The sequence below is a fragment of the Narcine bancroftii genome, chromosome 2, assembly GCF_036971445.1.
Source record: "Narcine bancroftii isolate sNarBan1 chromosome 2, sNarBan1.hap1, whole genome shotgun sequence".
Lineage (NCBI taxonomy): Eukaryota > Metazoa > Chordata > Chondrichthyes > Torpediniformes > Narcinidae > Narcine > Narcine bancroftii.
Genome location: NC_091470.1, coordinates 189263774 through 189290270, shown reverse-complemented (window position 1 = coordinate 189290270; position 26497 = coordinate 189263774). Strand labels below are relative to the sequence as shown.

Genomic DNA, 26497 nt, shown 5'->3' with positions numbered 1-26497 from the left:
AACAGGCTTTCTCTCAGAGAGAGAGAGACATACACACACACACACACAGAGATAACTTACAGTGTTACAGCCAGCAGACAGCAGCTGGGACTGGATGTGAGAAGACATTGTTTCCAATTCATACTGATTGTGGTCTTCAACATCTCCTCGCTGATGATCAACACAGACATGCCCCAACGATGCCTGCTTACCCCACTGCCCTACTCACTCTACACCCATGACTGTGGGGCCAGGCACAATTCCAACGCCACCTACAGGTTTGCCGATGACACCACAGTTGTCGGCAGAATTGCAAACAGCAATGAGGAGGCGGACAGGTGGGTGATGGATCGGCTTGTTGAGTGGTGCAACAACAACAACCCTGCGCTCATCATCAACAAATCCAAGGAGACGATTGTGGGCTTCAGGAGGAAGTCGGGGGAACACGACCCAGTCCTCATCAAGGGCTCAGTAGTGGAGAGGGTCAAGAACTTCAAATGCCTGGGGGGGGGGGGGGGGGGGGGGGGTAAACATCTCCGAGGACCTGTCATGCAATCACAAAGAAGCCTCGCCAGTGACTATACTTAGTGAGGTGTTTGAGGAGATTCTGTACCTCACCAAAGATTCGTAAACTTCTCCAGGTGGAGAGCATTCTAGCTGGTTGCATCACTGCCTGGTATGGAGCTACCATTTTTCAGAAGAAGAAGAAACTCCAGAGGGTTGCTAACTCGGCCTGTAACATCATAGGCACCAGACTTCACTCCATCGAGGATGTCTCCAAGAGGCGGTGTCTTCAGAAAGTAGCCTCTATCCTCAAGGACCCCCACCACCCAAGCCACGCCCTCTTCACTCTGCTACCATCGGGAAAGAGGTGCAGAAAGATGAACACCCAATGGCATAAGGACAGCTTCACAGGATCACCAAATATAGGAGAAGAAGTAGGCCAATCAGCCGTTGAGTCTATTCCATCCTCCCACTCAGCCCAACTCCCTGGAACACTGACTGATCAAATACCTGTCAATCTCTGCCTTAACTACACCCAGCAACCTTGCTTCCAACAAAACGCACGACCTTCCAGCTAAAGAAATAGTTCCACATCTCTGTTTCAAATTGACACCTTGTCCTAGAATCCCCTACCATGGGGAATGTCCTTGCCACATCTACTCTGTCCAGGCCTTTCAGCATTTGAAATGCCTCCACCTTCATCCTTCTGGATGTCCAAGAGACAAAGACCACTCCTCATATGCTAACCCTTTAATCCCTGGTGTCTTTCTTGTAAATCTGTCTGAACCCTCTCCAACGCCAGCAGATTCTTGAGCAGACAATGAACCACAGATATTACCTCACTTTCTCTTCTTTTTGTACAAATTTATTATTAAATGTAAATTACAGCAATATTGAACCGCAAAACAACAAATTTTGAGACATTCACGATAATAAATTCTGATTCTGATCCAAGATGTCATGCCTTGTGTCACTCCGCGCATCGAAGGCCATTTCCATGACAATGAGCCCCCACAGCCAATCCCCGGCCTCTCCCTCACCCCATCCCTCAATTGAGTGGGTGAAAGATCCTCAGAGACCGGGCATTGGGCTCGGCGCTAGGATAAAAGAAAGGGAAGAGGCGCTCGCTGAAGGTGTCGGAGAAGGTGTGGAGGTGTGACATGTCGCTGGCCCGGTAGAAGGAGACCTGGCCCCCCTCATGGTCCAGGTAGACCCCGACCCTGGCGGGCTCGGTGTGACCGAAGGTCCAGAAGCCGTGCTCGGGCGCCAGGATGACCCAGCCCTCCCGGTCGGCAGACTCTGCCGCAATCCCCACGTCCCAGTCTGGATGGTCGCCCACCTCCACCTCCCAGTAGTGGCGGCCTGAGGTGAAGCCCTCTGATCCCAGCACGCAGGCGCAGAAGCTGAAACGCTCCGGGGTCTCAGAGAGCTGCTGGGAGGTGTAGGAATACTTAGCGGCAGTGAGGTCCTCCGACAGGATTAGGTAAGGGTTGGCCGTCTCAGGGTCAAAGGTCAGCAGAGATGGAGCTGCAAGAAGGACAAACATGGAAGTCAGTGGCGTCACAAGGGTCGGTGTCACCCTCTCCACCCACCTGTGGACCTCTTCCCGTACCAGACCATATAGAATCCTTGGTAACGGTTTTTGTTCTAATGTTACTCATAACAAATACTAATTCCCACAAGATTGTAGCTAAAGCACCAGAAAATTTGACAAAAGTAGCAACTGTAAAAACCCTGGCAGCAACGAAAACAACAGCGCTTGCTTATTTCCACATGCAGACGGATTCGAAGTGTCGTTGTCATTGGATAATAACGACAGATCTGACTGGAGCCCATTAGAAGGTTCAAAACATAAATGAGCATCAAGGTTTAGCATCATAGGTGTATTGATAACATGGGCTGACGAAAAATGTTTTTGTTATAATAAGGGGAGTTGAGTAGAGGAGCAGAGGGTTCCTTCTGCAGTTGTACAGGGCCCTAGTGAGACCACACCTGGAGTATTGTGTGCAATTTTGGTCTCCAAAGTTTGAGGAAGGACACTCTTGCCATTGAGCGAGTGCAGGGTAGGTTCGTGAGGTTAATTCCTGGGGATGATGGGACTGTCATATGTTGAAAGATTGGAGCAACTGGACTTGTACCCACTGGAATTTAGAAGGGTGAAAGGGGATCCAATTGAAACATAAGGGAGTGGACATGCTAGAGGCAGGAAACGTGTTCTTGATGTTGGGGAGGAGTCCAGAACCAGAGGCCACCATTTAAGAATAAGGGGTAGGCCATTTAGAATGGATTCGAGGGAGAACTTTTTCACCCAGTAGAGTTGTGGATCTGTGGAACGCTCTGCCCTAGAAGGCAGTGAAGGCCAATTCTCCGGATGCTTCCAAGAAAGAGTTAGACAGACCTCTTAATGATAGCAGAGTCAAGGGATAGAAGGCAGGAATGGGGCACTGCTTCAAGATGATCGGCCATGACCACAGTGAATGGCAGTGCTGGCTCAAAGAGCTGAATGGCCTACTCCTGCCCCTACTGTCTATTATCTATAACGAACTGCAGGGATCTTTGTATAAAAAATAATAAATTTCTGCAGATACACTGCACAAAAATTTTATAGACAGTCATTTTGGTATCACCCCCCCCCTCCCCCACCGATGGTGTCACCCGGTGTGGTCTGTACTCCACTAGTGATGGGCAGTGCATGGAAGGTCATTTCCTGTGAATTATAGACCAATGAGTCTTCTGTCAGTGGTGGGCAGATGCTGGAAACACAACAAAATGCTGGGGGAACTTTCAGGTGGCCAGAATACCCCAATGTAAAGCCGCATATTCTACCCCGATGCAGCTGATGAGGTACCCACCTGAATGCGCCAAATGCTCCTCTGAGGTGCCAACACCAACTCTCCTCAGGGAGGGATAATCGGCAGATTGCCGGGCTCCCCTGAGGCACATTAATGTGGAGCCGGTGGAAGCAGCTGCCTGGGGATGGGCTGATGACTCTAAACTCCCTGCTGCCTGACAGCCCCCCACCACACGACCTGACAGTCCCCCTCCCTGCTACCTGACAGCCCCCTCCCTGCTGCCTGACATCCCCCACCGGCTGCCCCTGCCCCGATGTCCCACCGACCTCCCCTCCCAAGCAGGACAGGGTCTGTCAGACAGCGGGGCGGGGGGGGCTGTCGGGCAGCGGGGGGGGCTGTCGGGCAGCGGGGCGGGGGGGCTGTCGGGCAGCGGGGCGGGGGGGCTGTCGGGCAGCGGGGCGGGGGGGCTGTCGGGCAGCGGGGCGGGGGGGGGCTGTCAGGCAGTGGCAGCAGAACCTTGCTACTCCTACATTCCATCCCTCCAGCATTGAAGGCCAACGTTCGTGATCACCTGCTGCACCTGCAAACCAACCTTTTGCGATTCATGCACCAGCACTCCCAGGTCCTTCTGCCCGGCAGCGCGCTGCAATCGCTCGTTATTTAGAGACACTAATTTTCCCACCAGCCCGCACGTCCTGATGATGTGGGAGAGAACAGGCAGAGGATGTTACAGGAAGGATGTGGACGCTATGGAGAGGGTGCAGAGGAGATTTACCAGGATGTTGCCTGGATTGGAAAATATGTCTCATGAGGCCAGGTTAACAGACCTGGGAATTTTCTCTTTGGAGCGAAGAAGGATGAGGGAAGACTTTAAAGAGGTCTACAAAATTCTGAGAGGTGTAGATAAGGTGGACGGCCAGCGCCTTTTCCCCGGGCTGGAATAAGCAAACTCCTGAGGACATCTGTACAAAGTGAAGGGAGGAAAGTTTAGGGGAGATGTCAGAGGTCATTATTTTTACACAGAGAGTGGTGAGTGCCTGGAATGCATTGCCAAGGGGTGGAACAGTAGAGACATTGAAAAGACTCTTCGACTGGCACATGGATGAATGAAAAATCAAGTCATGATACGGAAAGTTTTTTTTTTGGTGGGAGTATATAGGCCGGCACAACATTGAGGGCTGAAGGGCCTGTGCTATAGTGTTCTGCTCTATGACGAAGAACGGGTGGCAAGCCCCATGGGGTCACAGGGAAAGTGTGCCAACTCCACGCAGTCAGCGCCGGAGGCCGGGGGAAATTGAACCCCCTCGGGGTCTCTGAGGCTTGTAACTGTCAAAAGATGCAGGCCCCTTCCCACCACCTACCTAAACCAAGAGGGGGTTCAAAGGTCACTTCTCCACCCCGCCCCACATGACTGGAGGTGGCTGCTCACCCTGAGAGACGCAGGAGACCGCAGATGATGGGGAAGAGGAGCCCCAAACCCACTCAGAAAATTTGGGGGTGTAAAGGCAGGCAAGTCTCCTGGTCATGATGTGAACTGATCAAAAGGACAGAAGTTTAAGTTGAGGCTTTGGTGATAATTTATCAGAATTCTTTGGGCTCTGGGCCAGGTCCCCGCAGATTGGAAGACGGCCAATTTTCAGTAAAGGATGTAGGCCGAAGGCTGCGAACAAGAGGCCAGTTAGTTTAACGCCTGTGGATGGGAAAGTGCCTGAAGCTATCACTACAGAAGAAAAATCTGGAGTAACATGGATCCATCAGGCAGTCGCAGCGTGGACTCAGCAAAGGCGGGTCCTGTTTGACTAATGCACTGGAATTCGATAAGGTGCCGGATAAAGATTTATACAGAAGATAAGGCATTGGGGGAGATGTATTAACGTGGGTAGAGGATCAGTTAACCAATAGAGAGCAGAGAGTTGGGGTACAGGGGCTTTTCAAATTGGCAATCGGTGGTGAGCGGGGGGTCGGTGCTGGCCCCGCAAATTGCTCACGGTATATATTAACGATCTGGAAGAAGGTCCATCTACGTTCACTGACAATTCTAAATTGCGCAGATTCCGCAGAGGGATAGAGATAGGTTGAATTAGGCCGTTGGGATGTTATGGAAAAGATGTATATGACATTGGTGAGGCCAAATTTGGAGTATTGTGTGCAGTTTCGGTCACCCAACTACAGGAAAGAGATCAATAAGTCTGAAAGAGTGCAGAGAAGATTTACTAGGATGCTGCCCGGACTTCAGGAACCGAGCGACAGGGACAGGTTAAACAGGTTGAGGGGAGATTTGATGGAGGTATTTAAAATTATGAGGGAGATAGACAGAGAGTGATGGAAGTGTGGAACGTGCTGCCTGATGAAGTGGTGAATGCTTTAATTTGACATTTAAGAAATATTTGGACAGGCTGGGAGAGGTATGGACAAGGCAGAATCATAGCTCAGCACAGACAAGAAGAGCTGAAAGGCCTGCTTTGGTTCAGTCTTGTGTGGTGGCTTTTAACTGGCTTTTGAGGGGACACAGCCAAGGGGTGAAGGGATTTGGCTGCTCGCTGGGGCCGTGAGGGTGGGGACACGGTGGGGGCCGGGGACGCGGGAGCAGCTTCATCTGCGCTACCTATCAGCCTGCGAGGGCCCTGGCTCTCGCCAGGTGCCGAGTGCAGCTGCCGCTCGCTGAGGAGGGGAGGCCGGAACTGGAGAGAGTGAGGGGGCGTGGGGGTGGTTAACCACAGGCTGGGCCATTTCTTCCCCCCGCCACCCCTGATTTTTCTCAGAGGCCAGTAGGGCTGTGGGGAGGATCAGCTCAACACGGCAACTTGTTCAGAGCGCCGTTCTCTGACAACACCCTGAATCGATTTGTGGGTCTGCTACCTGACTCCTCTCCCTGCAGCGAAGGAGGCTGAGGGGAGGGGGTGGGGGAGAGGAAGGGTTTAATAAACTCGGGGGTAGGGGTCATGAACAAGATGAATTTGTCCTAGGGTCAGATATAATATCGACAATCACTTTTGTGGAGTAGGGAAGTTTATAAGGTTCACGACAGCACAAAATGGTAGTCCGCACTATTGCAGATCACTTTAACTCTGCCCTGGGATGACTGTGTGTGGTTATTATCCATCTCCTGCATTTATTGGAGCAGGTTTGGGCTCCTAATTGAAGGAAGGGACGTGCTGATGTTGGAGAGGGTTCGGAAGAAGTTCATAAGGACGATTCGAGGAGCGTTTGATGGGCTCTTGGCCTGCACTCGTCAGAATTTTGGTTAATTGAAGGGGGATCTTGTTGAAAGATTTTGAAAGGCATGGACAGAGTAGATGTGTTTCCCGTGGTAGGAGAGTCTGGGACAAGAGGAGGGCGTCCGCTTGGAACAGAGATTTCTTTCAGCCAGAGGGCAGAGAATTGGTGGAATTAGTTACCACGGGCGGCCGTGGCGACCGGGGCTTTGGGTGTATTTAAGGCAAAGATTGACGGGCTCTTGATGAGCCCCAAAGGTTATGGGGGTGGGGGGGGTGGGGGTGAGCGGGGAAAATAATTCAGCTCATGATTGAGTGGTGGGACAGACTCGATGGGCTGAGTGGCCAATTTCTACTCTTATAGCCTTTTGATTCAGTCACAATAGTGTTCCACAGCAAGTGTGAATTTCAGTGCAATCAGTTTGTTTTGACACCTGGTTTCGGGTTTTCAGCAGCTGGGGGGTGGGGGGGAGGGGAGAAATTCTCTCGCCTCCCCCTCACCCAGCCCCCACACACTTGGCCTGTGAGTTGGGGAGCCAAGGTTGCAAATGCGGGGAGCTCGACAGAGGAAGAGGGCGCGGTAGAACAGAGGGATCTGGGAATACAGGCACACAACTACCAGAAAGTGGTGCCACAGGTAGAAAAGGGCGGCAAGGAGTTTCATCAATCAAAATGCTGAGTACAGGAGTTGGGAATGCTGTGGTAAAATTGTTCAGGACATAGGTGAGGCCAAATTTGAGCGTGGTCTTCAGCCTACAGGGAAGATGGGAATGTTGGCTGCATGAGGGGAACTGAGTTTACAGAGAAAGGTTAAACAGGTGAGGACTTTATTCCCCGGAGTGTAGATCAATGAGGGGAGATTTGATAAAGGTATACAAAATGACAAGGGGGATAGGCAGAGTAAATGTAGGCCGGCTTTTCCCACTCGGGGGTGGGTGAGGCAAGAACTAGAGGACGTGGGTTAAGGGTGAAAGGGGAAAGGTTTAGGGAAAACATGAGGGGAAACCTCTTCACACAGAGGGAGTGGGTAGGAGTGTGGAATGAGCTGAAGTGGTCAATGTGGGATCGATTTTAACATTTAAGAAGAATTTGGACTGGATCGTGGACTGGAGGGGCACAGAATACGTTTGGCACAGTCTAGATGGGCTGAAGGGTCTGTTTCTGAGGTACACTGTTGTATGGTTCTGTGCGCCCTGTGCGTTCTGAGCTGGGTGGTGAGCGGGTTACGTTTCGAGCTGGGAGGGATTGGGAGGGGAGGGATGCATGGACTTCCCCCCCCCTCCCCCCTGCCCACTAGAGAGTCTCTCACCTGGACTGACGATATCTCTCATCCGCTTCCACACGGCGTACTGCAGCGGGCCTTGAAAGCGGCCGATGTTCAGGCTGCTGTGTGGGACCACACTCCTCTCCTCCGTCCCCTGCCTCGCCCTGTTCAGGACCAGATGGCGCAGGGTCAGTACACACCCGTCCTCAGTCCTCTGCTGCTGATGCTCCACACGTGTATGTTGACACACCGATCAAGGCGTGTGCGCTTGTGGGGGTATGTGTGGGCGCACATGCATGTGTGTATGCGTATGTAGGGATGCATGTACATCATCAGTGTGTGTGTGTGTGTCTCTGTGTGTGTGTGTGTGTGTCTGTCTGTCTGTGTGTGTGTGTGTGTGTCTGTCTGTGTGTGTCTGTCTGTGTGTGTGTGTGTGTAGGGATGTATGTACATCATCAGTGTGTGTGTGTCTGTGTGTCTGTCTCTGTGTGTGTGTCTGTCTCTGTGTGTGTCTGTGTGTCTGTCTGTGTGTCTTTGTGTGTGTCTTTGTGTGTCTTTGTGTGTGTGTGTGTCTTTGTGTGTGTCTTGCAGGTGGGTCCCATCTGATGACCTGGAAGTGATCTCCCTGCTGGTCCTCACCTCTCCATTAGCTTGTGGACATCCTGGAAAAGAGACAAAGACACTCAGGCATCGGTGCCGCATAATCCCAGCAGGTCCCGGACTGCGCAGTGCAGGGCGCGTGAGGGCGAACGTGCCCGCTCTGCAGGAGAGGGAGCGGAGGGGGGCCATGCCCGGAGCACACGCGCGCCCTCACATGCCCCCGCCGCACTCGCGCTCACCCCAGTAGCACAGCCCCAGGGGCAGGGGGCAAGCAGAGCGACGATCTTCCATGCTTGTCACCTGCAGAGTCTGGAATTCCTTTACTTATGATACTCTCCTCCTAAATAATCAATAGCAGAGTCTTTCAACGGTTTATTCTACATTATGAGGGTTATTACTTATCAACTTTAAACACGATAAAGTAATAAAACACGTGATTGATGCAATCAGTAGAATTTTAGATCCATCTGTACACTCTCCAGCTTCTAAAGAAAGAACGATTCAAAACTGACTTTCTTATCTCGAAACCACATCGAAAAAGACCTTGGCTTCACCGATTACATTCAAAGGAAGGCAAAACAATCCGCAGATGGCAGCCCTGGCTGGACAAGCGATGTTAACGCTTACCCAGAGGGTTAATAACACTCGTTTTGAGTGGGGTTGTCTTCTGCATCCGCTGCACTGGGTGCCGACTGGGAGGCGGCGCCTCGGCTCCGTCCACTGCACCAGCGTGGATCTCCCAGTGGCCGCCCCATTTCAGTTCCCTGTCCCACTCCCTTGGACCCTGCCAGACCGAGACCACCCGCAAATTGGAGGAACAGCACCTCGTCTTCCTTCTGGGCTCCCTCCAACCGAATGGCACCAATGTCGACTTCTCCGGGTTCCGTTAAACCCCATTCACCATCTCTTTCTCTTTCCCCGTCTCCTTCCTGCCAGCTCCCCACCTCCGTCCCTCTGCATTCGGAGAGCTACCCCCTCCTCCTTTCATGTCTCCTACCTGTGCTCCTCCCTGCCCCCTCAACCGTTTTCTTTCCATTTACATCCCACTTTAAGTCATTCTTCTGTCATCCGTGCTCTGTGATTAGTAAGGGATCGCTTAAGGTAGGATGTGAGCGGGAAGGAAAGGTTGAGAATCCCTGCTCTAGACACATATGTAACTGAAATATTTGGCTTGAGAAAAATTATCATTGGCCCATTTCCTTTGGAGTTCTGAAACCGTGCACATCACGAGTCAATGAGGGACGATTAAAACAGTGGTTCTCAACCTTTTTCTTTTCACCCACATCTCGCCTTAAGCAATCTCTTACAGAGCACCGATGGCAGAGGGATGACTTAAAGTGGGATGTGAGTGGGAAGAGAAAGGTTGAGAAGCACTGGGTTAATGCCATCTGGTTGGAGGGTGCCCCAACAGAGGGTGAGGTGTTGTTCCTCTAATTTGTGGGTGGCATTAGGGGTCCATTAGGCCTTGAAAGCTGCAGCCAGGTAAGATAAACTTGTCTCTGGGGACAAGTGAGATTGTTCTGTCAACAGGGGAGATTGAGTTTGATTTAAGAGCCATCTGGTATGTAGATGGGGAAAGAAAAGCAGGCCCTTTAATTGTATGAGTGAGCAAATTCTTAGGGCAGTGTAGTGGTTAGCGCGATGCCATAACAGTGCTAGAGATGCGGGTTCGAATCCCGCGTGGTCTGTAAGACACGCTCTCCCCGTATCTGCGTGGGTTTTCTCTGCCTGCTCCAGTTTGCTCCCGCCCTCTGGTTTGCTACTTAATTCGGTGCATTTTGACTCGCGCCAGGCAGCGGGTGACCAGCGGCGTGGGCCAGGCGTTGGAGCTGGGATTCGAGAGGGTGCTGAGGGGAAAAGAAGGGCTCCCTCCTGAAGGGAGCCCTCAGGCTGACCGTGTGGAGTTGGAGTTCGGGCGGCCGGCAGATCGTTTGGGCATCTGTGCGGTGGCAGAAGTGGCAGGAGCGCCGGAGGAGAATCCGTGGACACTTGATGCCTCACTCGAAGGGACTCTCTTCTGCTTCCCTTTCCCTTGTACTGTTGGGCGACACTGTCAGTGACTCTCCCTTACAGCAGCCAAACATTGAAGTACAGTGAATAGAGTTTTTAAACCTTGTATTTGGGCAGCAAGGACTCATGGGCAGAAGGGCCTCGTACCCTGATGTGTGTTAAATTAAATTAAATTTCTCCTTGGACCAGATGGTGATCAGTGGCTTGGAGTTTAAGACTCTCTGAACCTGCCGTCACAGACTGGAGCCCCCGATGGGCAGTAAGACAAGGAACACAGTTTATTCACTGTTACACGTGCTTTCTCATTCCTGATCGCATCTCTCAACCTCCCCTGTTCCTGCCCTGTTGGCGCCCTTAAGTGTTCTTTCTCCTGCATCGATCTGAATCTTCGGTAACCTGCCTATTTTACCTTGTTACGCCGAGACAACCGCCTCCCCATGTTCCTGCACACTCCACACTGTTAGCCCATCGCAACCAGTGACTGGGGTTCGAATCCCACGCTGTCTGTAAGGAGTTTGCATGTTCTCCCCATGCCCGCATGCGCTTTCCCCAGGGGGCTGTTTTCCTCCCACCATTCGAAACGTATCTGGGGGATGTAGGTGAATTGGGGAATAATCGGGCTCATGGACCATATGTCTGAATTAAATTGATTCATTAAAAGGTGATCGCCTTTCCTTCTGCGGCCTACAGCCATGAGTCGTTGATCTTCCTCCGCCTTTTGGCTTCCCCTCCGACCTTCCTCCCAAGCTGAGGGACCAAGGTGAGGGCCAACGCACGCTCATAGAACATTACAGGGCAGAAACAGGCCCCTTCGGCCCTTCTCGTCTGTGCCAAACCATTTTTTTTGCTAGTCCCACTGACCTGCTCCCAGTCCATATCTCTCCATACCCTTCCCGCCCGTGTACCTGCCCAAATGCTTCTTAAATGTTAAAAATCGAGCCCGCATTCACCTGGCAGCTTGTTCCACACTCCCTCCGCTCTCTGTATGAAAAGGTTCCCCCTCATGTTGCCACTAAACTTTTTCCCTTTCACCCTTAACCCATGACCTCTGGTTTGTACCTCACCTACCCTCAGCGGAGAACGCTACCTACATTTGGTCTGTCTATCCCTGTCATAATTTTAAATACCTCAATCAAATCTCCCCTCATTCTTCTACACTCTGGGGAATAAAGTCACAAACCTGTTTAACCTTTCCCTGTAACTCAGTTCCTGAAGTCCCGGCAACATCCTAATAAATCTCTGCTCTCTTTCAATCTTATTGATAGCTTTCCTGTAGTCAGGTGACCAAAACTGCACACAATCCTCCAAATCACCAATGTCTTATACAATTTTACCATAACATCCCAACTCCTGTACTCAATATTTTATTTATTGAAGGCCAATATGCCAAAAGCTCTCTTTACAACCCTGTCCACCTGTGACGCTACTTTCAGGGAATTATGTCTCTGCCTTCCCAGATCCCTCTATTCTACCGCACACCTCAGTGCCCGACCGTTCACCGTTCACTGTGTATAACCTGAGGAGCAACATCTTGTTTTCCTCCTGGCCCTTATGTTAAGCAGGCCTCCTGTCTTCAACCCTGACTTGGCTCCATGATCTGTCTGTCCCTTACCTGCCCCCATTCTCCTTTTCTCAAAACCCACCTTTTCCCCATGGTCTCTACCAACCCCCCCCTCACCCCCGCCATCCCTGCCCTTCTGAGAAATCTCTGGCTCTCTCTCCCATCACCCCTCCCCCTCCCATCACCCCATACTGTTCCTTCTCAGACCCCTCTTGGCCAGAAGAAACCTCCAGGAGTAGACTGGGTCCTCTGGACTCCTTGACGTCAGAGGTTGTGGGGTCTGGATCGCTCGGTGGGAGGGGGGGGGCACTTAAGGTGGAGGTAGGAAGGATTTTGAAAGTTCATGGGGAATTTTGGGGAGGCCATGAGGAACTTTCACAGACGAGGAGCTGAAGCTAGTGTAGATCAGCCACGGCTGTGCTGTGAAGGGACAGGTTAGAGGGGCCAAAGGGCCAACTTCTTGTGCCCTGCTTTCGACCTCAGTGTGACGTCCTGCTCTGAGGGGTGTCTGGTTGGTCTCCTGGTACATCGGTCTAGTCTCCGTGGTAGAGAAGGATCTGCCCCTACCCCCAGTCTCCAAGTGGTGGAGAAGGACCCATCCTCTCTCCTGACCCAATAATGGTAAAGGATCCATCCCTGCTCCTGGTCTCCAAGTAGTAGGGGAGGACCTCCCCTCACTTTGTGATTGTCCTGGACTCCAAGAGATGGTGATGGAACTCCCCTCTCCTAGATCTGCGTCTCCAATGAACAGAGAAGGATATTCCCCTTCTCCAGATCCATGACCTGGTCTCCAAGTGGTATAGAAGGATGTTTCCCTTCTCCACATCCATGCCTTGGTCTCCAAATAATGAAGAAGAATCTCCCCTTCTCCAGACCTATGCCCATGTCTCCTAGTGGTGTAGAAAGATCTCCCCCTTCTCCTGTCCCAAGTCCTGGCCGCCAAGTGGTGGAGAAAGATCTTCTGCTGGTCTCCAAGTGGTGGAGAAGGTCCAACCTCTCTCCTGACCCAGTGTCTAAATCTCCAATAGTGGAGATGGACCTATCCCTTCTCCTGGTCTCCAAGTGGCAGTGATGAACCTCCCCTTTTCCTCATCTGAAAGTAATGTACGAGGACTTCCTGGTCTCCAATTGGCGGAGATGAATCTCCTCCTGTTCCTGACACATATCCTGGTCTCCAAGTAGTGTGGAAGGGTCTCCCCCTTCTCCAGACCCTTACCCTGGTCTCCTTATAGTGGGGAACAGCCTCCCCCTTCTACTGGTATCTCGACTCCACAGATGGAGCACCCCCTCTCCTGACTCACTCATCTGGGGAACAGCCGGAAGCATGGAGCCTTTCCCACCTGCAGTAATGCGGCCGGTTCCTCCTCGTCAGTTAGCCTGTGCTGAATGGTGTCCACCTCAGATTGCAGGCTCTTCTTCTCTTCCCGTGCCCAGCCACAGATCTTCTCCATCTCCCGCTGGATCCTGCTCTCCTCCTCCTGCAGTTCTCCCAGAAGTCGCTCCTGTTCCTGTTGGAGGAACTGGCCCAGTTCATCCAGCTGGGAGATGATGCGGCTTCTCATAGTGTTTGTCCTCTCCTGTTCCGGGGTGGGGGGGGGGGGGGGTGGGGGTGGGGGGAGGTGGAAGAGAGAGAGGTTGGTTTTCTGCGACCACCAAACCCCTCCATCCTTCATCCTCCACCCTTCACTCCCCTCATCCCTCTTCCTTCCACCCTCCACACCCCTCATCCCTCCTCCTTCCACCCTCCACACTGCTCCACCACCCTCCTCACCCTCCCTCCCTCCATCTGCCAAACTCCTCCTCACTCCTCCTCCCTCTAGCCACCTCACTATATCTTCCACCCTCCACACCTCTGTCTCACCCCTCCATCCATTTCGCCCATCTCCCTCCACCCTCCTCACCCTTCCCCAACCTCCACACACCTCCCCCTCTCTTCCCTCATCAATACTCACCCATCCCCTACCTCACCACTCCTTTCCCCCTTCCACCCCTTCCCTCTTGCAGGATTGAGGTCAAGAGGTGATGTTGCGAACTCTACAAATCTCTGGTGAGACCACACTTGGAGCATTGTGTTCAGTTCTGGTCACTTCAGCAGAGAAGGATATGGAAGCTTTGAGAGGGCGCAGAGGGAGGGGGAGGGAGAGAGTGAGAGGGGGAGAGAGGAAGAGAGAGAAGGTAGGTGGGAGGGGGAGAGAAGGAGAGAGGAAGTAAGAGAGAGTGGGAGGGGGAGAGAGAGAGAGGAAGAGAGAGAAGGTAAGTGGGAGGGAGAGAGGGAGATGAAAGCAGAGCTGGCTTGATCACGGATGCATGAGAGGAAAATAAAGATGGAGTATTGACCTTGAGCTGCAGGATTTCCTTTTCCTGTTGGTCCTCGACCTCATTCAATGCTTCAACCTGCTTTGCGAGTAACGCAGAGGATTCTTTCAGTTTCTCCTGCAAGACAAACATCTATCAGCAGGGACCACCCTTTGTTGGATGAACAATTTAGAACATGGAAAGCTATAGCACAGTACAGGACCTTCAGCCCACAGTGTTGTTCTGACTTGATAGCCAACTCTAACAACATTTCACTGATGTGGGGTTCACTCAGGAGACTGATGACAGCCGGATAGACTGTCCTTAAATCCAGGGGTGCTGAACATTTGAAACATTTTGAATGTTGGAAGGCGTGGACAGAGTAGAAGTAGAAAGGTTGTTCCCCACGGTTGGAGAGTCTGGGCACAACTACAGGATTGAAGGGTGTCCATTTAGAATAAAGATGTGGAGAAATTTCTTCAGTCAGAGGGTGGCCATGGGCAGTTGTGGAGGCCGGGATGTTGGGTGTATTTGGCAGAGATTGATAGGTTCTTGATTAACCAGGGCATCAACGGTTATGAGGAGAAGGTCGGACAGTGGGAAAATGGATCAGCTCATGATTGAATGATGAGGCAGACTCGATGGGCTGAATGGCCTATTTATGGTTTGATGGTCTTGTGATCTCAAACACCTGATAGTGTGTGATGGAAGGGTGTGTGATAGAGGGGAGGGATGTGTGTGATGAAGGGGAGGGGGTGTGTGATGGAGGTGAGGAGGTGTGTTTGAGGGGAGCAGAGTGTGTGATGTTGGGGAGGGAGGTGTGTGATGGAGGGGAGGAGGGCGTGATGGAGGGGAGTGGGGGTGTGATGGAGGGTTGTGTGTTTGAGGGGAGTGGGTGTGATGGAGGGGAGGGGGTGTGTTTGAGGGGAGGGGGTGTGCCGGAGCAGGGGAAGGGGAGGGGTGTGACGGAGATGAGGGGTTGTGTTTGAGGGGAGGGGGTGTGTTTGAGGGGAGGGGGTGTGCCGGAGTGGGGAAGGGGTGTGATGGAGGTGAAGGGGTGTATTTGAGGGGAGGGGGTGTGCCGGACCGGGGAAGGGGGGCAGGGGTGTGCGAGGATCTGAGCCACGATCACCACCCTCTGCAGTTTCTGACTGCCCCGGCCTACGGGTGGACCCTGACAGGATGTTATCAGCGGGACACCTGTCGAAACATTTCCGAGAGGCAGGTGCTGAGTTTCCGCAGACTTCTGACGAAGGAGAAGCAGTCAGCCTGCTTCTGAGTTCCTCTTTGCAGGCCACAGAGCACCCACGGGTGCCTGTGGTCTGACTGATTCCGGCCCAGATGTGACTGGGGTTCAAGCTGCGAGATTACACATCAACACTCAGCGTCAGTGTGGGTCGAAGTGAGGCGGAGATCGTCATGGAGCGCAGTCATGTTGTGGGCTGGGGAGAGGGGCAGAGGAAGGAAGGGGGGCAAGGGGAGGTGTTGGGTTGAAGGGATTAAGTGGCAGAAAAGGGGTAAAGGGGAAAGGAGAGGAGGGGACAAGGAGAAGGGAAGGAGGTGGGGTGAGGGGGGTGTTGAGGCATGGGGAGAGTCACAGGGAGTAGAGGAGGGGTGAGATCCAGGGTGGAGAGAGAGAGAGATGAGGGGAGTAGAATGGGAAGGGAGGGGAGACAAGGGGGAAAAAGTCAAGGAGGGAGGGGCAGAGGAAGGTGGAGGGGGTTTTGGATGTGGCGAGGGAGTTGAGATTGAAGTGGGAGTGGGGACAGGTGGGGTTTGGAGGACAGGGTGGCAGGGAAGAAATGATGGATCAGGAGGAAGGGGGATGGGTGGGGCATGGGGGACAAAGGGGGGGAGGTCATGAGGGGGAAGAAGAGAGAAGGGGTGGGAAGGGCAAGGGGGGGACAAAGGGAGAAGGTCGAGGGAGGGGGAAGAAGAGGAGGGAGGGGTTGGGTGGGGCAAGGGGCGAGTTCGAGGGAGGGAGAAGAGAGGAGGGAGGGGGTGAGTGGGGCAAGGGGGGACAAAGGGGGGGAGGTTGAGGGAGGGGGAAGAAGAGAAGGAGGGGTTGGGTGGGGCAAGGGGGGAGGTCGAGGGAGGGGGAAGAAGAGAGGAGGGAGGGGGTGGGTGGGGCAAGGGGGGAGGTCGAGGGAGGGGGAAGAAGAGAGGAGGGAGGGGGTGGGTGGGGCAAGGGGGGACAAAGGGGGACAAGGGGGAGAGGTCGAGGGAGGGGGAAGAAGAGAGAAGGGAGGGGTGAAGGCGAGGTGGGTCAACGAGGAAAGAGGACTGGCATTCTTCAGGTTGACCACATTTCACGGGAGCTCAATGGAGAGCATCCTGTCCGGCTGTATCACTGAGTGGGTGCGGTCGCTGCAAAGCATCGGACCGGTCGCCAATGCAGAGGGTCATCAAATTAATCGAGAGGATCTCTGGGATCTCCCCATTGACGACAGTCACTGGACCACTCCTTAAATAAGGCTCGGAGAACTATGAGGAGCTTTCTTCATCCAGCACCGGGGTTTGAATCCAGAGTTGTACGTTCTCCCCGTGTCTGCGTGGGGTTTCTCCGGGGGCTCCCACTGTTCAAAATTGGGTGTAAATTGGGTGGCCTGGACTCTTGGGATGAAAGGGCCTGTTACCCTGCTGTAGGTCCAAAACTAAATCAAAATCTTTGCCCACTATCATTAGGAAGGAGATATAGGAGCATTATAATCAGGACGGCCAGGCTGGGAAATTGACATCTTCCCACAGGCGGTGAGATTGATGAACGGTGTCCTGTAACCCGGGGTCTCTTATCAATGAAACTTGGTAAATTCTTCCAGAATAATAGCTTCCCCATTGATAGTGGGTGGGAGGACAACCCAGAAGTTGTGGGTTAAGAGTGAAAGGTTAAGGGGGAACATGAGAGGGAACTTCTTCACCCAGAGAGGGTTGGGAGGGTGGAACAAACTGCCAGCTGAGGTGGTGAATTCGGGCTCAATTTTAACATTTAAGAGTAATTTGGACAGGTACATGGATGGGAGGGGTATGGTCAAGATGCAGATCAGTGGAACGAGGCAGAATAATGGTTCAGGACAGACTAGAAGGGCCAAAGAGCCTGTTCCTGTGCTGTTATGTTCTATGGTTCAATGCTTGTCATATTTCAGGATATTTACTTTAAATGATATCAAAACACACTGGAATTGTGGGGTACTATTGGATGTAATTGGGCGGTATGGACTTATGGGCTGAAGGGCCTGTTACCGTGTTGTAGGTCTACATTTAAATTAGGTTAGGTATATGTGCACTTGTTATGTGCTAAGTATTCGGATAATAGTGGATCTCATGTAAACATCGACCCCCACCCTCTGAATCTTTGGCCTCAGTCGCCCACCCTTCCAAGTTCCCAACGCCCCGAACATGGACTTACCACCTGGTCCTGCCCATCCGAGCTCCTGGCACCCTGACCGTCCTCCCCTTCGAGCTCCTGTCACCCCGATCGCCCTCCCATCCGAGCTCCTGACACCCCATCCGCTCTCCCATCCAAGCTCCTGATGCCCCGACCACAGATCCTCATCCCGCCATAGGCTCGTAAGCCCCCGATGCCCCGAACATGGACTTGCCTCTCAGTCCTGGCCATCTGAATTCCTGACACCTTGAACGATGCAGGTCAAAAAATTGACCCGTGTAAAGTCGACCTGACCCCCAAATTTGACCCGAAAAATTGGTCCAAAAAACCTGACTATTACACGTTTGTATGGTTTCTAGTTTGTGTGGAGAAACACTGTACATTGGATGGTTAATGAGATAATGAACTTAAGGCAAGAGGAGGTGGGGTCAAGGGGAAGTGGCATCAAGGGGAAGTGGGGTCAAGGAGCAGTGTGGTCAAGGAGCAGTTTGAGGAGGGACCAAGGGGAAAGAGGAGGTTGGGATGGGGAAGGGCAGATGGGGTCTAGGGAGAAGGGAAGGGTGGGAAGGGGAGGTTGGATTGAGGAGGGGGAGGGTGGGTCAAAGAGGGGGAAGGTGGGTCAAGGAGGGGGAGGGTGGGGTGGGGAGCAGAAGTCGGGACAGGGAGGGGGAGACTGAGTTGGGGGTTACGACCTGGCAGAACTGCACAGCCTCGTGGAGAGGCACGATACGATGGTCCTTGTGCCTCTTGGAGACCGCACACACCACACAGATGGTCTCCTGGTCATCCTGACAGTAGAGCTTGATCTTCTCCTCATGCTGGGGGCAGACCGGGGGTCCCCTGGTGCTGGGGGAACCAACGTCCAGCCGCAGCTGTCGCACCCGCTCAGCGATGTTGGCCAGCAGCCGGTTGCTGGTGAGCCGGAGCTGGGGGAAGATCTCCTGGCATTCGGGGCAACTGAAGGCGGTGCCCGTCTCGTCCCAGAGGCGGCCGATGCAGGGGCGGCAGAAGTTGTGCTCGCAGTCGAGCCGCACAGGGTCCCGGAATAGGTCCAAGCACACGGGGCAGGTCACCTCACTGGTCAGACCCTCCGCCAAGGTCCGCTCTGTCATGGCAGTCCCTCTTCTCCCTCGTCCGACCCTGCTGACAGACGCACCATGTCAGGGCAAGGGTTCCACAAGAGAGTCGGTGGGGGGGCGGGTTTGTCGAGGGCAACATACAAACGTTGCTGGAGAAACTCAGCAGGTCACACAGCACCCATAGGAAGGGAATGGTGGCTGACAATTTGGGCCGGGCCCTCCGTCAAGGTATGAGGAAAAAGCAGGCAGGCGGTTGAATAGAAAGGTGGGAGGGAGAGGAGGGAGTGGCAGGGGAGAAGAGGAGGGAGGGGCAGGGGAGGAGAGGAGGGAGGAAGGGGCAGAGGGAGGGGAGGAGGAGAGGAAGGAAGGGGCAGAAAGAGAGGAAGAGAGGAGGGAGGAAGGAGCAGGGAGAAGCACAGGCGAAGAGGCAAGAGGTCACAGGTGGATATGAGATCAGATTCCAGATTTCTTGTCAGAGAACATACATGACATCACATACAACCCTGAGATTCCTTTTTCCGAAATCCCACTAATTGGTAGTGCAAAAAATAAACTGTACACAGCGTAAACGTGTAAACAAACAATGAACTGTAAACAGATAACGAATGTAAACAAATTGACTGTGCAATACAGAGAGAAAAAAAAGAAAATCAATACAGTGCACAGGTCAAAGTCCTTAAATAGGTCCCTGATTGAGTTTGTCATTGAGAGGTCTGATGGTGGAGGGGGAGCTGCTATTCCTGAACCTGGTGGATGCGAGTCTTATGGCGCCGATACCTCTTTCCTGATGGCAGCAGCGAGAACAGAGCGTGTGCTGGGTGGTGAGGGTCTTGGATCATCGCAGCGATCCCCGTAGATGTTCTTGATCACAAGATCATCGGAAAAAGGAAAAAGGAATCTCAGGGTTGTATGTGATGTCATGTATGTTCTCTGATAAGAAATCTGGAATCTGATCTCATATCCACCTGTGACCTCTTGCCTGTTGGCCTGTGCTTCTCCGTCCTTTCCTTTCTCCTCTCTTCCTCTCTTTCTGCCCCTTCCTCCCTCCTCTCCTCCCCTGCCCCTTCCTCCTCTTCTCCCCTGCCCCTCCCTCCTCTCCTCCCCCCCACCTTTCTATTCAACCGCCTGCCTGCTTTTTCCTCGTACCTTGAACAGAAGCAGGCCATTTGGCCCGTCAAGTCTGCTGCGTGAAACCTCCCAGGGCTAAACTGTTCTCGCATCTAGTTCCAAGTTCCAGCCTTGTCCCCATATCCCATGATGCCCTGACTAAATAGATACCTATCAACCCCCCCCCCCCACCTCCCTGAAGATCCTGATGGTGGGAAGGGTTTTGCCTGGGAAGAGGGCAGAAGAGAACAAAGCTGTGAAGAGATAGGGGGAGGGGGCAGCTCTCTGAATGAAGAGGGAAGTGGGGGGGGTGGGGTGTGGGGAGAGCTGGAGGAAAGTGGACAGAGGGACAGGGAAAGAGGGAGAGGGGAGGAGGGGTTAATGGAAACTGAAGAAGTCGCTGTTAACGCCGTCCGCTGAGAGTTGCCCAGTTGCAACATTAGGCATTGTCTCTTCAGTTTGCTTGGCTTGCCTGCCCGCGAGGCCACAGATGGGCAATTTGGATCGGGAAGGGCTGAACAGATATAAGAACCCACCCCTTCCCGGCCCCACGCCCTCAGCCCTCTTCTTGTGCTAGCCTATGTAAGCTCAACAATCTAACCGTTAGATCATTGGGCCGGTTTACATGGGCCAGCACCACACCATGGGCCAAAGGGCCTGCACTGTACTGGAACGTTTTGTGTTCTAAACCTTCGAAGGTGGGGGTGGGAGGGGGGGGTTAGATGAAGTGTCTTCAGATGACAAGCTCTGAAATGTCCTCACAACCTGCACCACACACATAATGGAAACCGCTGCCAACTGCATGGTTCTTACCCTGCCAGGAATGAGTGCATTCACTCCATAGATGACTCAGAGCAGTTCCTTCAGGACAACGGGAAATCCCGGGCCTCGCAGTTTTTAAGGTATCAGCCTCCCTGAGCCCCGAGTTTGAATTTGACGGCAGGGGTTTTAACTGGCAGACAGAGCCCAGAGAGGGAGGAACCCTGTCAATCCAATCTTAAAGGGGACGACCCCCAAGTGGATTAACAGTAACCATAAGCCGTAGACTAGCACGGCTTGCCCCTTTAAGCAGAACAGAAACTCTGCTTCTTGTGATGGAACTTTCCAAAGTAACATTTTGAGAGTATGTGGGCTGTGCTTGGTGGTGAAATTTAATTTAAATTTAGAGACACAGCACGGTAAACATGCCTTCCTAGCTCGCGGGCCCGGGCGCCAATGAGCTCATGGACCCCGTACTCATCTTAGACGTTGGGAGGAAACCCACGCGGACATGGGGAGAATGTACAAACTCCTTTCTGGCAGTGCCGAATTCGAACCCGAGTGGCTGGCGCAGCGGCAATGCTAGGCTAACCGTGATGGTTTACTCTGTCAGCTCGAGTCTGGCCCTTTGATTGTGAGTCCCAGTCTCACTGTTGGCACTGAAGGGTTTGCACAAGTCGCCATACATTAGGGGGCAAGGGTGTACCCAACGTGGCAATCGTCCTGATGTGCATGGCTGCATCAGGTTGCACGTGGAACCAAGGTACGAGGGAACCAATTGCCGCTACGTGGTGTGGTTCTACCTGTCCCGGGTGTTGCGAAGGATGGGCCTGGCCCCGATGCCGTGCAATGTCCCAGTCAGCTGAAGTTTGCCACACCACTTATCCCCCATGGAAAGGTTTATCCAGTACAACATGGTTGGGGTTACAGTTAGCGCAATGCCTTTACAACGCCAGTGATTGGAATCCCATGCTGTCTGCAAGGAGTTTGTCAGTTCTCCCTGTGTCTCTGTGGGATTTCCCTGGGGGCTCCGGTTTCCTCGAAATGTGCCGGGGTTAAACGGGACGTAAATTGGGCCACAGTGGCCTGTTACCGTGCTGTATGCCTAAATTATTTAAAATTTAACCATAAATTTAATTTAAAACATCTTTGACCGCAAGGCCGTCAGGCAGTGGTCAACAAGGGATGTCCTGCAGAAACCAAGCGACAAAGACAAGATGGACCTGGTGGGATGGCTTCCTGAGCAGACGTCCAGGTCATCTGGCAGACCGCCTCATCACCAGGACTTGGCCCAGAGGGTGGTGAGAGGGGCCTTCCCAGTCAGATCCTTCCCGTCTGAGTACAACATCACCCACCAAGCATGTTGTCCTTAGGGCAGCTGCGGTTGGGTGGTGGGGGGGAGCAGAAACTGTCGCCCACCTCTTTGCTGAATATGGATTCACTATGTGGAGATGGATGCAGGGGTCCTTGTCACGGTTCATCCCCACCAGCAGCTATTCCTGGGGACACACACATACATCAGACATCCAGAACTGCTGGAAGACCATCGACTCGGTGAAAGACACACTTTGGTCTGCCCTAAACCTGTTGGTCTTTCAGTGCATTGATTCGCTGGCAATGGGTCGACACCATTGAAGCAGACAGAGCTGAGGTGCTCAACGAAGTGATCTCCCAGTCTCCCCGACGTAGAGGAGATCATAGTGGGAGCACCGAGCCTCTCATTATTCCCCATCAACACTACCTGCCACTCTCAAGTTCTACGACCGCGGAGCTCACCAACAAAAAGCGAGGTCGCCACCTGCTGGCTGTGGCCAGAACCGCAGCCCCTGCACGGGGCAGGTGACACGACACCGGAGGAACTCTTGGTCAGTGGGAAAGCTACGATCGATCTGGCTGGGGGCGGTGGCAGCGTGCAAGCTTCCCGGAGATACTCAGCTGGTCACACACGTCCAGGGGGAGCAAACAGCGACCAACGTCTCGGGCCTGAACCCTTCATCGAGGGACGAGGGAAAAGCAGGCAAGCGTCTGAGTGAAATGGCGGGGAGGAGAGGAGAGGAGGGAGGGGGATGGAGGAGAGGAGGGAGGGGCAGGGAAGAGGAAGGGTGGGAGGAGGAGGGAGGGAGGGGCAGGGGAGGAGAGGAGAGGAGGGAGGCGCAGGGGTGGAGAGGAGGGGGATGGAGGAGAGGAGAGGAGGGAGGAAGGGGCAGGGGAGGAGAGGCAGGTGGAAAGGAGGGGAGGGAAGGGGACGAAGGAGAGGAAGAGAGGAGGGAGGGGCAGGGGGAGGAGCACAGGTCAGCAAGTCATTGGTGGGAACATGTGGGAGGGTAGGAGAAAAAAATCTGAGGTGATGGGGAGCGGATGGATCTATGAATGGACGGAAGGAGTGGGGAGTTGGAGGAGACAGGGAAAGGGAGAGAGAGACTCAGGGGAGAGGGTTAATGGAAACTGGAGAAGCTGATGTTCACGCCGTCTGGTTGGAAAGTGCCCAGACTGAACCTACATCAGAGAGACTGGGCACCGACTGGGAGGTCACTTCGTTGAGCACCTCGGCTCTCTCCTCTGGATTAATGTGGATCTCCCAGTGGCCACCATTTCAATTCCACACCCCTTTCCCTTGCCACCATGTCCATCCATTTTCTCACGCATGGCCAGACTGAGACCATCTGCAAACTGGAAGAACAAGACCCTTGGGGGAAGAATCAATTCCCACCTTTCCTCTCCAGATTCACAACCTCTCCTCACTGGTCAGAAAGGCGTGACAGTGACTGCATTTACCGAGAAGATCGAAGCGGGTGAGGCCACTGGCCACTGTCACGTCAACCTCCTGCGGGAGCCTCTATTCAGAGCGTCCCAGCCGGCTGCGCCACAGTGAGATACAGAGAAATGGATCGGCGGTCAATCCACAGGACCATAATAGCCCTACCCTCCCTGTTGACGTGATCGCCCGGGATCGTTGTCTAGGGAGGGCACGCAAAATCGTTGAGGGCCCCTTCCACCCAGCACATGGCATCTTCCAGCTGCTCCCATCAGGGAAGAGATCCAGGAGGATCAGAGCCAGCACCACCAAGCTGAGGAACAGCTTCTTCCCAAGGGCAGTGAGAATGCTGGACGACCAAAGGAACTGCTCACACTGACCCTCCGAGACTCTACTATCTGTTTAAAAATATTTATTTAATTGCTTGTAAAAAGATGCGCTATGTTATGCGATTGTGTGACATCGAACTGCCGTAAGCTGTGTGATGCAGGAGAGAGCAGCTGACAGGAGCCAATTGGCCAATTGGTGCGGGGAAAGCGCCGGACAGACCAGAGACGTCTGTGGTATACCTTTGCTGCGAGACCTGCCGAGTTCCCCTGGTGTCTGTGTGCTTTTACTGCTGTCCCCAGTGCCTGCAGACGTTCGTGTTTCACCCCGTCTGAGCGCTGTCAGCAGCCCGATAGCTACGGAGAAGAATGCACCCCCATTACCTGTCCCAATGCCCTTTGAAGTGTTGTCATTGACAGACTTGGCAACGTGATAAATGTGCTTCAGCTTTGTCGAGCCCAGTCAACACGACGGAACAGCGCTCTCCGGCCTCGGGGGAAGAAAAACACGCAGACACACAACCAGACATAACACACGTGCAGAAGTAAAACACGAAAGTCTGCAGACACCGTGGTTCAAGTAAAAACTCAACGCTGGGGAATCTCAGCAGGCCCAACAGTGTCCTTTATATAAGCAGATACAGAACCAACGTTTTGGACCTGAGCCCCTTCATCGAAAGCCTTTCAAACTGCCGCGTAAAATGGGGTTAACCAGTTAGCACCCCAGTTAGAAAGGGACCGACCTGGTCAACCCTATTGGAACCCAACCGGGTCCCTGAGGCAGTCGGGGAGCCCAGTGAAACGTACCCAGGTCGCGTCCACAGGCAGTTTGAACAGGAAAATGGACAATCTGCTTATTCCGGTGACGCCAGCACTTGCGTGCGCGCGTCATGGGCAGCCAGCATCCAGCAGTACTTCTGGTGAGTGCGTGACGTGTCATTGTGGGGATGGGATTCCCCCCCCACCGGCAATTTAAAAGATGGCTTCCAACACCTTTGCCCCAGTCGTTTCACCGGGGTCCCAGGAGGGTGACCCAGGGGCTGCTGTTTAAAAGAGGGTCTTGAAGCATCAGTTACGTAATGCACATCTGGACACACATGCAGGAGGAGTATTCATATATACTCTCTTCTTTGGCTTGGCTTCGCGGACGAAGATTTATGGAGGGGTAATGTCCACATCAGCTGCAGGCTCGTTTGTAGCTGACAAGTCCGATGCGGGACAGGCAGACACAGTTGCAGCGGTTACAGGGGAAAATTGGTTGGATGGGGTTGGGTGTTGGGTTTTTCCTCCTTTGTCTTTTGTCAGTGAGGTGGGCTCTGCAGTCTTCTTCAAAGGAGGTTGCTGCCCGCCGAACTGTGAGGCGCCAAGATGCATGGTTTGAGGCGAGATCAGCCCACTGGCGGTGGTCAATGTGGCAGGCACCAAGAGATTTCTTTAGGCAGTCCTTGTACCTCTTCTTTGGTGCACCTCTGTCTCGGTGGCCAGTGGAAAGCTCGCCATAGAACACAATCTTGGGAAGGCGATGGTCCTCCATTCTGGAGACGTGACCTACCCAGCGCAGTTGGATCTTCAGCAGCGTGGATTCGACGTTGTCGGCCTCTGCCATCTCGAGTACTTCGATGTTGGAGATGAAGTCGCTCCAATGAATGTTGAGGATGGAGACAATGCTGGTGGAATAAATAAATATCAGGGGGTTAGTGCGAGCAGTTCCTTTGGTCGTTCAGCGTTCTCACTGCACGTGTTCCTCAGCCTGGAGGTGCTGGCTCTGATACTCCTGTATCTCTTCCCTGACAGCAGCAGCTGGAAGATGATGTGTGTGCAGGGCGGAAGGGGCCCTCAATGACTTTTGTGCCCACTTCAGACAAAGATCCCAATTGATCACATCGATGATGGTGGGTGGGGAGAGGAGGACTCTCTGCCGCTCTTATGGTCCTGTGGATTGACGTCCGGTCCATTTCGCTGCAACAACCATCCCCACACGGTGATGCAGCCGGCCAGGACGCTCTACCTAGAGCTCCTGTAGAAGGTTGACATGATGGTGGCCGGTGACCTCAGTCTTCTCAGGAAGTGCAGTCGCTGTTGCGCCTTCCTGACCAGTGAGGAGATGTGTGTCCATGATAGGTCACCAGTTAAGTGGACTCTAAGGAACTTGAGACTCTCCCCTCTCGCCACTTGAGTGCACTGCAGCGTGAATATTTCTGACGCAAAGTCCACAGACTGTATTACAGGCTTTAATTAGTGTAAACTTGTACATACCAGTCTCAGTAACATGCTGGCTCCATGTGTCTGACTGTCCCCGAAGGGGCCGATTCAAGTCTTTATATGGGGCGATGTTTGGACAGCTGGTAGGTGGGGTCAGCCTCCCAGGTTGCCTACCTGCAGGAGGCTGGTAGGAGTGCGGCCAGCAGAGTGGTAGTGCAGCGTTATTGATTGGGTGGTGAAGCAACGACTCCCTCCCCTCCCGGCGAGTTGGTTTCCGAGGGGTTAAACAAACAGGAAACGTTGGGACATCAGACCAGTGCGGAGATTAATAACTAACCCTAACCCTTCCAACATTTGCCCTCACCTTGCCGTTCACGGAGGGTGCTCGTTCAAATATGGGTCTGGTGGTGCTTATCCTCGCCTGTTGCCTTCTGCAGGTCACAGAGCAGAAAGAATGGTAAGTACCCCGGCGGCGGGTGGGGGGCTGGGGCTTTGGACCACAGGCTTGTCCCGTTCTGGGTTGTTTTGCCCGTGGGATGGGGGAGCTGAGCTGTGGGACATGTCCCATTGGCTCGTGCCCTGATCTGTATGCTCACTCTGACATTAAACCAGGAACAAACCTAGACCCTGTCCCCAGCCACACTGTACCCTGAATGTGCTGACC

The 26497-nt window shown here is 53.3% G+C and overlaps 2 protein-coding genes across 6 annotated transcripts in view; one reads left to right on the top strand and one right to left on the bottom strand.

Annotated features, from left to right (window-relative positions):
* Positions 1-1326: 1326 nt before the first annotated feature.
* On the bottom strand, positions 1327-26019 carry LOC138754814 (zinc-binding protein A33-like). Of its 5 annotated transcripts, none has more exons than XM_069919669.1 (7): positions 25888-26019; positions 18298-18745; positions 14263-14358; positions 13266-13502; positions 8394-8416; positions 7800-7918; positions 1327-2010 (listed from the first exon to the last, which is right to left on the bottom strand). In XM_069919669.1, exons 2-7 carry the CDS (start codon positions 18715-18717, stop codon positions 1532-1534), a joined length of 1374 nt encoding a protein of 457 aa, XP_069775770.1. In that variant the 5' UTR covers positions 18718-18745; positions 25888-26019; the 3' UTR covers positions 1327-1531. The 5 variants fall into 5 exon arrangements, with proteins under 5 accessions (XP_069775770.1, XP_069775768.1, XP_069775767.1 ...); XM_069919667.1 differs by lacking the exon at positions 25888-26019 and adding an exon at positions 22327-22756 and having other exon boundaries at positions 18298-18748; XM_069919666.1 differs by lacking the exon at positions 25888-26019 and adding an exon at positions 22327-22756.
* LOC138753027 (complement C3-like) overlaps positions 22002-26497 on the top strand; it is an 89054-nt gene continuing 84558 nt past the window's right edge. Inside the window, exons 1-2 of the mRNA XM_069915621.1 lie at positions 22002-22104; positions 22240-22567. Coding sequence (XP_069771722.1) covers positions 22002-22104; positions 22240-22567 — 431 coding nt within the window. The remainder of the gene's footprint in view (positions 22105-22239; positions 22568-26497) is intronic.